This window comes from Pelobates fuscus, chromosome 3 (genome assembly GCF_036172605.1).
Source record: "Pelobates fuscus isolate aPelFus1 chromosome 3, aPelFus1.pri, whole genome shotgun sequence".
Taxonomy (NCBI): domain Eukaryota; kingdom Metazoa; phylum Chordata; class Amphibia; order Anura; family Pelobatidae; genus Pelobates; species Pelobates fuscus.
The window spans coordinates 277392224-277406120 of record NC_086319.1 but is presented as its reverse complement, the minus strand read 5'-3'; the positions used below and the strand labels follow the sequence as shown (position 1 = coordinate 277406120).

Here is a 13897-nt window from a genome sequence, read left to right as displayed (position 1 = left end):
TGGATTTCAAGCCATCCAATCACAGTGCTCTGTGACACTTTACAAGCGTGGGAAAATTCCAAAGAACTTTCCCACGCTTGTAAAATGACAAAGAGCACTCTGATTGGCTTAAACCCACCAATCAGAGTGTTCTTAGGCTAATTGCAGGGCGGGGCAAGGCTTTATAAGCCTTGCCCCGCCCTGCGGAGCTCAGTCTGCGCGGAGCCCTCCATGGGTGAAGATGGATTATTTTTGTGTGCGCTCGGGTTTTTTCTTTTTCGTCGGGTTTTTTTTTTGCGCACGGGTTTTTTATTTTATTTTTAGTTCGACGGCTATGATGGTTTTTTATTTGGCCTTTTTTGGGGCTGAAAAATGAAGATTTTAGAAAAAAGAAGACGTCGAATGGTAAGTTTAATTTTACTTTACAGGTTAGCAATTTTATTCCCCCCTCACTATTTTTTAGGGTGAGGGGGGTAGGAAGGGGCATTTTTTATTTGGGTGGGGGGTGGGTGACTAGGGGCTTGGGCACCCCTAGTCACCTTGATGGGGGGGGGGGGGGGGGAATTTACTTAGTGCCCCCACCCGCCGCCCAGGGGTGGGGGCGGGGGGAGGACAGTAGGTCCCCCCCCATTATCGTTATGGCCCCCACCCGCCGCCCAGGGGTGGGGGCCGGGGGGGGGGAAGGACAGTAGACCCCCCCCCCCCCCCCCTTATTACTATTATGGCCCCCACCCGCCGCCCAGGGGTGGGGGCCGGGGGGAGGACAGTAGGTCCCCCCCCCCTTTTTTCCATTAGGGCCCCCACCCGCCGCCCAGGGGTGGGGGCCGGGGGCTGGAGGACAGTAGGTCCCCCCCCTTATTACTATTATGGCCCCCACCCGCCGCCCAGGGGTGGGGGCCGGGGGCTGGAGGACAGTAGGTCCCCCCCCCTTATTACTATTATGGCCCCCACCCGCCGCCCAGGGGTGGGGGCCGGGGGGTGGAGGACAGTAGGTCCCCCCCCCCCCCTATTACTATTATGGCCCCCACCCGCCGCCCAGGGGTGGGGGCCGGGGGGTGGAGGACAGTAGGTCCCCCCCCCTTATTACTATTATGGCCCCCACCCGCCGCCCAGGGGTGGGGGCCTGAGGGGAGGACAGTAGGTCCCCCCTCATTCCCATTATGGCCCCCACCCGCCGTCCAGGGGTGGGGGCCGGCGGGGGAGGACAGTAGGCCCCCCGTCCCCCCCTTATTACCCTTTTTTTTTTTTTTTTTTACAGTGAGCAGCCACAGGCTGCTCACTGTTTAGTGGACATGCCCCTACTCGCGATATAGCGAGTAGGGGCATTGGGGAGATTTTAATCTCCCTTGTGCTATTATGGGGGTCATATTGACCCCCATAGAGTGAGGGGGGGACCTGGGGGGCTTATGAAGTGGTGGGGAGCTCTGCTCCCTGCCGCTTCTATAGTTACATATTACAAGGAGGGAGCTGCACGCCGGTAGCTCCCTCCTTGTAATAAACTGAACGAACAAACTAACACGGATACACAGTGTTAGTTTGTTCGTCTGATTTTTTCTATTCATTCATTCGTCTGTCTGATGAATGAATGAATAGGTGAAATTCCCGTTCGCATGTCCAGGTGTTTCACTGGGCATGTGCGGGAATCTCACAGTCTGTGTAGTGTGGGTAGATGACGTGTCCCATAGGGACTTCACCTACCCACACAAAGATGGCGGCGCCCTGAATAAAGATCGGGCAGAAAATAAAGAATAAAAAATAGGTAATGTGGGGGGCATAGGGGCATTTGGGGGTGACTAGGGGGTCGATTGGATGTAGTTGAGGCGGGAGGGGGGTTAAAAAAAAAACGGAATTCGGCATGACAGTGCCGCTTTAATGCATTTTTTTCTAGCAGGAGGTAAAGTGCTTTGTATAATAGGTTGCAATGTAGAAATGGTATCATAGTTTTTAGAACAATAAGAAATGGATTTCAAGATCTCTAGACAATATATCAATGGAATATGCTTAGGTAAGCAGCAACATACTTACAGGTTTATTTACTAAAGCCAGAATGTATAAGGGCACTTGAATAATTCTCTTTACTTCAGCAGATTCACTGAAAGCAAATTAATAAAATCCCTGCCCCAAAACATCCCATTTTAACATGGAATCTGACCATGGAATGACACTACTCTTTAGGCACATGTATCATCGGAACCTGGGTGTTGGTGAAAAAAATATCTGCACCATATTAAACTTTTAACTAAACAGTTATTTAAATTGTTTAATAAACCCCAACATTTACCGTACTTTAAACATAGTATGCAATAAGTGTAAATTGCTTGTTTTTATAGCTTCTATTCCAGGATATCTAAATATTTACTACATATATGTGTTAATTGATTTTTTTTATCATGTTTGTTTGTCATTATTTCACTCATTCTTTCTTTGCAGACTCATGGGGTACATAGACTGTGACAAAAGCTCCCTCACCTTTTTTTACTGATGGGTTGATCATATTATCAGGAACAACCTGCGGTGAGAAAACTTGATGGCCTATGGAGAAGCCTGATACCTAGCCTCCTGCACAGAGAATTATTTTACAGATTTAAAAATACTAGGGGGCGGGGCCTGACAGCCAAGATGGCCGGCAACACTTTCTAAGAGCTCCAGCACAAACGAGCAAAAATAAGCAATAAATGATGGAATCGACACTCAAAGAAGCTCGGGCTGACCAGAAAACAAAGCAGAAACTAACTGGGACCATGGGGAAACCCGTCCCTTACGAACAAGCCATAATACCGCCCGGGCCAGCCATGCGGCCTAGCTCTGAACGGGGCCATGTGTATGGTGGAGGCGGCCGATCCCCCGGCACAGAACCGGCGCCTGACAGAAGGCTCACAACAGCCCTGCAACACCCCTCCTGTGGACCGGTGGGGGTTATCCCAGTTCCCGCTGGGGTTACTTACTGCAACACAGCTGAATGAATCCAAGCAGCTACAGAAGGCACCAAAATTAGCAGCCACAGTCTCACCAACTACCTCACTGAGCAAGCAGATGTATCCGCCAGGCTGGACGCGATATTCGACGAGTTTTGGAGAAAACTGGCCCTGCGCCAAAGGCAGCAAGTGAAATCTAAACAGGATGACAGCTCACCTCAAAGCCCACGAGGTACACGCAAAATGCCCGCTGCGCCTGGTCTCCTGCTCCCTCACAGCCAACCTCACCGTCCAACCCCCAGTGGCATACAGCGGATTGCAGCCGAGACCACCTGGTCCTTTTCTGGGCTGGGAAGCCACAAGGAAAAGCGCCCTACCCACCGACCATGTACCCACAAAATCATCCAGAGATTGGCGCTCCCGAGGACCCACGGTCCTACCGCACATCGCGGAGGGACCCATCAACACAAGGGAATGACCCTCGTCTCAGCTTGGGTTGGGGCAGAGGAGCGGCCACAGCTCTATCACTGTGGAAACACCCGAAGCACCAAGATGGCAGGGGTACTGGACTTGCCTAAACAGGTATCATCACTAACACTGACGGGGATCGGCTGATCCTGTGGCTGGACTCGAAATTAGACCTCTGCGTTACCAGCTATGGACACTATGTGTTAGGATAAATACACAGAGGACTTTTTTCACGCTTACAACTGCTTATACCACCTTGCCCACCTTAGCCTTAATGTCTACATGCCAGTCAGGCTATTCTAGCATGCCACTGATGCTTTTGCCTGCATAATATAACGAATAGTATGTCCTTTTGTGAAACTGTTCTGCCTGCTTTGCCTCTTTTTAGTTAACAAGCCGAGATGGCCCAGACACGGAGACTATCTCATTTCCAACTCACGTTGGGCATATTAAGATAACGACAACTTAAAACCTGCCTCAATTTTTTCTCTTTTTTTTTTAAATTCTTTATTTTGTTTTGACATGACTAGTTGCATACATGGACTAGCACGGTTTAACATGGGTTAACATGGTTCAACATGGGTCGCTGGAATCACATTGTACAAACATTCTCATAGAGTTAATTATTATGACGCTGTTACACATTAACATACATAGCTGTATCTCTGGTCTTTGCGACCCAATCATTGTCTTGTTAGTGTTAGGTAATGTTTTCGCCCTGCCTATGGCAAGTCCCATGTGTTGTTAAAGACTGTACAGCTGTTTCCCTCTTCCGATGTTTCGGTTGTCTGTGTGCCCCATGTGTCTGCTCCCGTGAATGCATTACGTTGGTCAAATATTTTGATAGTTCTAGATAAAATTGGAGAAAAAGAAAGAGATAGTAGACAGGTTGAAAGAGAGGGGCGGTGGAGAAAGGAGGAGAGGGGGGGGGGGTGGAGGGGGACCCGCTGCCGGGGCCGATGAGTTGCTATCGGGGCCTGGTTATATATTAGTTACTCGAGTTGGAGTTTTCCCAGGGTTGCCAGGTCTTTTGAAATGTTTTTAAGGTGCCCCTTATCCTAGCTGTCAGGTCGTCCATCAAATGGACTTTTTTATTCTATTGATGACCCCTGCGATGGGCGGTGTGCCTGGCTTAAGCCAGTCTGAGGCTACGGCCCTCCTGGCTGCTAAGGTAATCATATGGAGAAGCTTTTGTTCCTGCCTAGTCCAGCCGTCTAGAGTCCTGCTTAATAGAAATAGCCATGGGTCGAGGTCTGGTGATCTGCCAAAGACCTGTGTCAGCAGTGCCTGTATCTGTTTCCAAAATGTGATCATCTGTGGGCATTCCCACCACATGTGGACGTACGTCCCCCTCAGGCCGCACCCCCTCCAGTACTCATCTGTAGGAGTCTTGTGCATTTGATATAGTTTAACTGGTGTAGTGTACCAGCGAAGCATTGTTTTGATAGATTGCTCCTGGAGTGTAACGCACACCGACGAGGTATGGTTTGCCTCCCAGATCTCTTGCCACTCTATGCCTTCCAGCGTGTCCCCTAGGTCTCTCTCCCAATGATCCGTATAGGCTAATTTGCCCCAGTCCCTAGCTTCTGAACAGAGGTGGGCGTACATGAGCGTTATCATGCCTTTGGGTATTATTTCTTGGAGGCAGATGCGTTCGAAGAACGTCATCTGTTTCCGGGCCGCCCTTTTTATGTGTGCCAAATTCGCGAAATCTCTAATTTGTATGTATCTAAAAAAATCTGCGGGGGTGAGATGGCCCGCTGTCTTAGTGTGTCAGAGGTGCTGACCCCTGTTCCCTCGTATAGTTGGCAGATGCGTTGTAATCCTATCCTCTCTAAGTTTTTGAAGTCTCTAGCTATCATGCCTGGGATGAAGGCTTTATTGCGTAAGCATGGCATAATAGGGGATGGGTCCGATGCCAACTGGAATTTCAGTTTCAAGGTGTCCCATATCTGTAGGGAATTAATTATAGACGAGCATGTGACCTTGATCTCGGGTCTGTGTTCTTTGGGTACCCACATGAGAAGCTGCGGGAGGTCGGCACCTGTCATGAGGGATTCTACGTCTGCCCATTTGCGGTCCCCTGGCGGAGAGTGCCACATTGCCGCCTGTGTCAGTTGTGTCGCTATGTAATAGTAATATATGCTTGTGAGTCCCAGTCCCCCTCTCGAACGTGGTCTATATAAAATATATCTGGATATTCTATGTCTTTTGTTTTGCCATATGAAGGCTCCAATTGCCCACTGTAGGGGCTGCAGGGAGGCTTTAGTGATGCGGATGGGGAGCGCATGGAACACAAATAATATTCTAGGCAAGATATTCATTTTAACGGCATGGATTCAACCCATCCATGAGATAGGCCTATCCACCCATGTCTCCATCTCCCGCACTAGTTGTTTTATTAAGGGCGTGTAGTTTTGATTGTAAAGTTTTTCTGGTTTAGCTGTTAGGCAAATACCTAAATATTTGAGTGCCTGTTGTTCTATTTTTAAGTGGTATGTGTCATGTATGAAGGCTGCGGTTGCTGCTGTTACCCCTATTGGGAGGGCGCCCGATTTTGCCATATTCGCTTTGTATCCGGAAATGGTCCCGAAGGTACCCAGTACCTCTTGTAAGGCCCCAATTGACTTCACCGGGTCGGTCAGAGCCAAGAGCACATCATATGCACAGGCTGATACCAGGAATTCTCGACCTCCCACCACTACTCCCTTTACGCCCGGATGACGCCGTAGCGCCTGTAACAGAGGTTCTAGTGAGAGAACAAACAGCAGAGGGGAAGGGGACACCCCTGCCTCGTACCGTTGGAAAGCTGGAAAGGTTGGAGCGGGGCCCCCGAGATCTTCACCTGCGCTCTGACATTAGTATACATCGCTCTTAATAAGGTCATGAACTGTTCAGAGAACCCTAGGTGGGTCAGTAGAGTGAACAGGTATGGCCATGTCACCCTATCAAATGCTTTTTCCGCGTTGAGCGACACGAATAGCGTCGGGGTTTTCGTGGCCACCTGTCTCCATATCAAGTCTCTATTTCTGCGGGTGTTTTCGAATAGCTGTCTATTTGGTATAAAGCCGACTTGGTCAGCATCAATCAGAGACGCGAGGAATGGGTTAAGGCGTTCTGCCTGAATTTTTGCTAGGATTTTCATATCGTGGTTTATGAGGGAGATGGATCTATAACTCTCAGGGGACATGGGATCCTTATCTGGTTTTTGCAGTAATATGATGGTGGCTAGGGATATATCCGGGTTTGGGGTGCCTTCCTTCTGAAACCCCTGGAATACCGTTGCTAAGTGGGGGACTAGTTCCTCTCGAAAGGTTTGGTAATAACTACCGTCAAACCCGTCGGGTCCTGGGGCTTTGTTCCCTTTTAATGACGTCATTGCTCGGTCTATTTCGTCAGGGGTGATTTCAGCTGCCAAAGTGTCCACTGCTTCTTGGGACAATTTAGGGAGTCCGAGGTCCTGCACGAACCGAAGGGTTGCCTCGTCGTTACGTAACGTCCGAGTGTCTGAGTTTGGGGAGTGATTATAGAGGGACTTATAATAGTCAGTAAACACTTCAACGATGTCGTTAGGCAGCGTTTTGACCGACTTGTCAGTATGACGGATGGAAGTTATGTGTCCTCGTTTTGCTCTGGTTCTAAGAACTCGGGCTAATAGAGTGTCCATTTTATTTGCTCGCTCGTAGAAGGTTCTTTTGGTCCAGGTCATGGCTCTAGCTGTATTGTCTACTAACATTGTGCGTATGGCATGGCGTGTCGCTTCTAACCGTCTATATGTGTCCTCATCTGGATGTCCTTTGTGTGTTTGTTCTAATGACCGCAATTCTGTCAAGAGTCTCTGCAGGCTTTGAGCTTTTATTTTCTTTTTGGCCGTCGCTATCTTAATGAGCGATCCTCTTATAACCGTTTTATGTGTGTCATTGGAGTCGAAAAACTCCAGAATGTCTGTGCAGATCTGCTCCACAATCTCTGGGTCCTTCAGTAGGGATGAGTTTAGTTTCCACGTCCATGAGGAAGCGTTGCAAAGATTCCCTATTGTGATATGGACATCCCCGTGGTCCGACCACGAGATAGATCCTATATCTGATCCCGTAACCCGCGCAAGCGATCGCTCATTAATCAAGAACATGTCAAGTCTGGAGTAAGTACCATGTGGAGCCGAGTAGAAGGGGAAATCCCTCGTACTCGGATGATGTGCTCTCCAAATATCCTCCAACCCGGTGTCCATGATAAACTTGTGGAGCTGCCTATCTTGTCCTCCCCGACCCTGGGGTGTTTCGTTGTGTGCTCCTATCCACCGCCGGGTTCATCACCGCGTTCAGATCACCCCCCTAAATGATAAGTCCGTGGTTTAGTGTTTGGAGTGTGGTTGTCAAGTCGTCCCAAAAGCCCTGGTCTGGGTGGTTTAGAGCATAAACATTTATAAGATGTATCTTATGCGATAGTAGAGTGCCTGACACTATGATGAAAACCTGCCTAAATTTTATGAATAGCACCCAGCGGCTACTAAGCTACAGAAATAGATATAGTTTAACATGTCAATAGATTTCCTTCTTTTAGACACTGTTATCGCTAGTCTTCTCGGTATGTTTAACATCTGCTTATTGCCATCTCATTATCTGACATACCGTGTTTCTGCTTGTTTATTACTCTTGAAAAAAAAATTTCCTTTTTTTTTTTTTTTTTTTTTTGCCACAGTACTGCCACAGTATTGCCACAGTACTATGTCTCTTGAAATGCCTGTAACTATTATCGTGGCATAGTAAACCTGTCTGTCAAGCCTTTGCACAACAAAAATAAAGAATATAAAAAAAAAATAAAAAAAAATACTATGTCAACTAGCCTATACATTATACCCAGGTTGACCAGATTCACCAAGTTTACAATGAAGTTGTAATGGAGCCCAGAGTGGTTTTAATAACAAATGTAACCATTTCAAATTGAAACCTCCTAAATTTGAAAAAACACTATTTACCTTAAACCTAAGTATAACTCCTAAAATATTAAACACTTACCGTAACTTGTGCACAACAAGAAATGTTGTTTCTACCAAATCATTTTTCAGAAGATAGTTCATTTTTTGGGACACCCGATATTTGGTCGGATGTCTGTTTAGCGCCGCAAAATGTCAATTTGGGAACTGAATCAGAAGAGCAAGCCAAAAAGGTGTGAACATTGAATTGGTGTGCTGCAAACTATATACATAATGTAAGATTATGTATACAGTATATTTTGCAGTACGCTGATTCTCAGTACTGAGAAGCATTCAGATGTCATTTGGTTTACAGATCTGGTGAGAGCAAGTAACCAAAAGAAAGAAAAACAGGAGAGGCAGAAAATCCATCTATATTATATATTTATAAAATATAATGTATATTTTTCATTAAAGATATACCTTAAAAATACAGATTTATTTATTATTTGTTATTGCTCGTCCTGTTTTTCCCTTTATTGCTAAATTCTCACTTGATTTGTGAATAAAATCAAGTGACTGTCCCCTTGCCATCAGTCATCCTTTTTTCCCATCAATCATGTCTCCACAGACAGAAATTATAATATTGACACCCTCACTCCCCCTTTTCACACCAAGTTTGGTATTTCAGCTAGTCCATAGTTTGGGTAAATTTCTGATCAGAATATGGTAATTCTGTAGAACACACGATCTGCCCAAATTCAGCCAAATTGCATTTCTCTAGTGCAGGGGTTCTCAACCCAGTCCTCAAGGACTCCTTACCAGTCCAGGATTTAGGGATTACCTGGGTGTGTCTAAGGTGTTTAGAAAAAAGAGAAAAAAACACCTTACACTCTAAGGTGTTTTTTTACTCCTTTTTCTAAACACCTTAGACACACCCAGGTAATCCCTAAATCCTGGATTGGTAGGGGGTCCTTGAGGACTGGGTTGAGAACCCCTGTTCTAGTGAGTGAGAGAAACAGAGCAATGCTAAAAAAAGAAATGGGGTATTTAATAAGATATAGAGAGATAGGATAAAGCTACACACTTTTATTTAAGAAGGCAGATGCGAGGATTTGAGAAATATCACGTGGTTAAAGGAACACTATAGGATCAGGAACACAGACATGTATTCCTGACCCTATAGTGTTAAAACCACCATCTAGCCCCCCTGGGCCCCTCATGCCTCCATAAATATAGCAAAATCTTACTTGTATTCAACCCTGAAGCTGTAACTCTGCATGCTGTTTGCTTTAGAAAAAAAAGCTGTTTGCTGACATCATCAGAAGTGGTGACCTGATCCAATCACAGTGCTTCCCCATAGGATTGGTTGAGACTGACAAGGAGGCAGATCAGGGGCAGAGCCAGCATGATTCAAACACAGCCCTGGCCAATCAGCATCTCCTCATAGAGATGAATTGAATCAATGAATCTCTATGAGAAAAGTTCAGTGTCTGCATGCAGAGGGAGGAGGCACTGAATGTTTGGATGCATTTTAGGCAGCCATGACCCAGGAAGGATCTGAGGAGTGGCCAGTGAAGTTATCACTAGGCTGTAATGTAAACACTGCATTTTATCTGAAAAGACAGTGTTTACAGCAAAAAGGTAATGATTCTACTAACCAGAACAAATTCAATAAGCTGTAGTTTTTCTGGTGACTATAGGTTCCCTTTAAGGGAAGGTGACAGTGAATGAGTTTTAGAGAGATGACTGACAGCCACTGCTTTGTAGGAGGTATAATTATATTTTAGCAGTGGGTATGCAATCATACCTAAAACATACGGATAGATGAGTTGATGCATCATTTGTCAATAATAGAAACTGGAGTAAGGCTAGAAGAGTGACCGAGAAACACAAGCAATAGAATTTTAAAACAGCACAGTCATAGCTACAATAATTGCTCTCAGACATTCAGCCCGCAACCTTGCACCGATTCCAATACTGCATAGACCAGGGGATGAACCATCCCAAGTTCCCACAGGGGCAGTCATTTTTTTGAAACCACAATAATCATTACATGAGCACTTAACGTGGCAACGAAACAAATAAACACATCTAGGATCAGAGAGAATAGCAAAGATTAATGTGCTTTTCATAATACTGCGTGCATTGATTGTGTATGACCTTACAGGATGAGTTTTAACGACTACCTTTTTTATCCCCTACGTTTTCTTTTTTTTTTCTTTTTTTACATTGTGTGTCACCTTTGTACACACACACACATTACTTCACGTGCAGGACTGAGAAACCCTCCGGCTCACTTTTCAAAACCGCGGGCTTGCTGAGGTAAGACTTTTTTCCTCCAGAACACCACATCACTCTGCTGTCTCTATGGAAACCGTTATCTCAATCAATGTATGTAATGAGAGAGTGGTACTCCTCAGAGGCTCCTCCCCATCCCACAGAGGAGAAAGTGATGATATGAAGAGAGGAGGGAGGGATGGAGGGGGAGAAGTTGGCTAGAGCCAGATAGTTTTTCTGCATCCAATGGGACATTTCTGGGCGGACACCCAAGGACTGCAAAACATCATAGGTAATGATGCCACATTACCTCTATGTGACCCAGCAGAAGTGACCATTTGTGGTTACTTGAGAACATTCTACACAAATGTAACCAATACATCCATCGACAAGGATGTTTGCCTAAAACCACCTCAGCAGTTATCCAAGTTGTAGACTTGCACTTTGAAGTTTCACCCTTACAGCTCGAGTGTTTGGATGGTCTGTTGACCCACTGTGGACCTTTTTTTTTGTCTTCCTCTGTGATTTTTTTTTAGCCGGTGATCCTGGAGAAGTGAGTTTTGTAAGTTTTTGTTATGTAGGATTCTCGGCCTTGGCAAGGAAGAGCTGGAGTCTTGGGTGATTACATGCTCAGAGCCTGGGACCCCGCAGAGGGGAAAGCTGGCCAATCATGGGGATCCATGGCATGGAACTGTGTGCAATCGCAGTGGTTATTGCACTGTTTGTAGCTGTTCTCAAGCAGTTTGGGATTCTGGAACCCATGTCAATGGAAGGTAATTAATGAATTCTTAATCACCTCTTCCTGCCTTGTTAGTCCATATTTGCTCATTAGCTCTCAATCACTCTGGGGAACTTTTATCAGGTAGAAAGTCAATTTGTAGATCTATTCCTGTTAAATAATAAAATTGGTCATTATCTGTTGTTTGTGTGCACTTGTAGAGACCTAATATCTCAAGAGGTTGCCCTGTCTGTCTCTCCAAATTAACCTTGATTGCTTATTCTTTGTAAACTTGATTCTTAACACTCTTAATTTCCCAGTGTGTGTGTGTGTATGTGTTTGTATGTCTGTGTATGTGTATATATATATATATATATATATATATATATATATATATATATATATATATACACACCTAGGATTATATATTCTTGTATTAATTGACAGTTGTATGTGTGTGTTTTTGTCTCTCTGATTTGATGAGAAATAAAATCTATAATATATAAATATATATTAATATAAGTAATAATATAAGTATATTTAACATCCGTTCCTTGCAAGCTGCAGTATAAAACCAGCTGTAATAACTTCAATAAGTGAAGCAGACATGATATCAGTGAGTGCAGGCGGATCTGAATATAGCTTTATATAGATAAATCTATTAGGATGGGAGATGTGAACATTAAGCTGCAGAGACTAATGGAGAGGATACACTGTGGCTTATACAGCAGGGGGAAGCAGGCTGAAAAAACACAGGAGTTCACCATTCCACAAGGTATCTGTGTTAATATAATAAAGCTAGTCCTGTTTCAGTGTCACTTTGAAATCCACCCTGTCTGAAAATGGGTTTTATGGAGTGTGGCCTCCAAAACATAATGAGTACAATGTAATGCAGGCATGGACAAATGATTGCCATTATATGCTGATTTGCAGATTCCCTCATCATTAACCTGGCATGATGAGAGTTGTATTCCAATATCCAAAGGTAGTCTACACTAGACCGGGTTTCTACCTGGAATGTGAGCCAGATGTGGTGTAACAAAATACATCCAAAATCAGTTCTCCATCATGTACCACTAAATACCACCCGCTCAGGATTTAGCTATTAGGGAGACTGGTATGTGTGTGTGGATAGAGATTGGTAAACGAATGCTTGTGCAGGAGGACTGACTCATTAAAAACTGGTGTAAAGCTTGTTTGAGTTACAGTCATGTTACCTATCTTCCTAGTAATATACAATGCAATCCTGCACATCGGCCTGTAATAGTGATCTATGTATACTTACGGAGTACCTCTTATTCTTGATATTAGCTGCTGATAAAATGAGGCAGTGATTTATTTGCTAAACAGGGGATTGTGAAGAATTAGCGAAGGAATTGCATATTTTTGCAAAAAGACTAAAAAAAAAAAGCTAAACTGAAAAAATAGCCAAGCTGTAGAATCTTTCAAGTTAATTTATTTTATCTACAATTTGCAATTCTCTTGTCAATACTCTGCGACTCCTGATTTAGTGAAAACACCCTCAAACAAACACTGCAATGTTTAGTAAAATTAGGAGATGATACATATGTGTAAGAGTATATCAAGTTTAGCCTAGATAAATACAAACACAAAACATTCAATAAGGCCCATATGCAGGCTCGTAGTGTCTGTATTAGCAGGCAGATACACAATAGTTGTGATTTTTATTGATATATTGTGGACATGCGGATAATAACTGGTTTGTTCCTATCAGTAGTCATTGCATTGCTCCATTCCCTTCTACTGAATTTCATTGACTGGTTAGGATTTCCCCATGCCCAGCTGTCAATTTCCATGTGCACCTGTGGGTGCATCACATTTCATGGAAGCTGGATTTCCTGTAGGACGATTGGGTCTGCTAAGTGTGCACTTACTACAGTTTCACATCCACAGGTATAAACAATGCATTAGATTTTTGGACAGATCACCCTTGAGCAGACAGACTACGTGGATCTGACTGCATGTGCACAAGACAAAAACCTGGTAATAATGCTTCAGGACTGTTAAGACCATCATTTTAAACCAGTAAATTAATAGGAAATACTTTTCTTACCCACCATGTGTGACACCAATATCCTGTAGAATACCATTTCCATAGGCTGCCTCTACTATGTGGGGCATGTGGCCATCATCGCATAGTGACCAAAGCTCTGCAACAAGAGAGTCAAGCAATTTGTCTTAGGAATATGAGAGAGGTAACTCTTTAAAAGGTCCATCAACACCCAAACAGGGTTATTCACTAAATTGTGAATTGTCTCTAATTCAAAGAAATGTATTCACAAAACATCAAACATTGGAAAACAGCGAATTGGAAACCGAAAGGAAAAACCTAGACTAAAGCAGGCAAGCTGTGACAGTAGATAGTTGGAGAATGTTTCCAGATTAGCTATTCCTGCCTTCATTTTCCCACTGGGATTTCAATTTGTTACAGTTTAGTGAATAAAGTGGCGTCAGAGTGATATTTTAGGCCACATTCGAAAGTCAAAGTTATTCAAGTCAAAGATGTTTTTTTTTTTTTACCTAAAATTTAAAATTCCCATTTTATAAATCCATGTCATTTTTTTTTTTCCATGCTAATCTTTAAACTAAGGATAGATTTATCCC

The 13897-nt window shown here is 44.3% G+C and overlaps 1 protein-coding gene across 2 annotated transcripts in view; it reads left to right on the top strand.

Annotated features, from left to right (window-relative positions):
- Positions 1-13897, top strand: part of KCNIP3 (potassium voltage-gated channel interacting protein 3) — a 156708-nt gene that overhangs the window by 92338 nt on the left and 50473 nt on the right. Inside the window, exon 1 of one of the 2 annotated variants that reach the window (XM_063445570.1) lies at positions 10950-11327. The exons of the other annotated variant lie outside the window; for it this stretch is intronic. Within the exon in view, the coding sequence (XP_063301640.1) occupies positions 11225-11327 (103 nt within the window). The 5' untranslated portion in view covers positions 10950-11224. Of the gene's footprint in view, positions 1-10949; positions 11328-13897 lie in introns of those variants that run through there. 2 annotated transcript variants of the gene reach the window in all.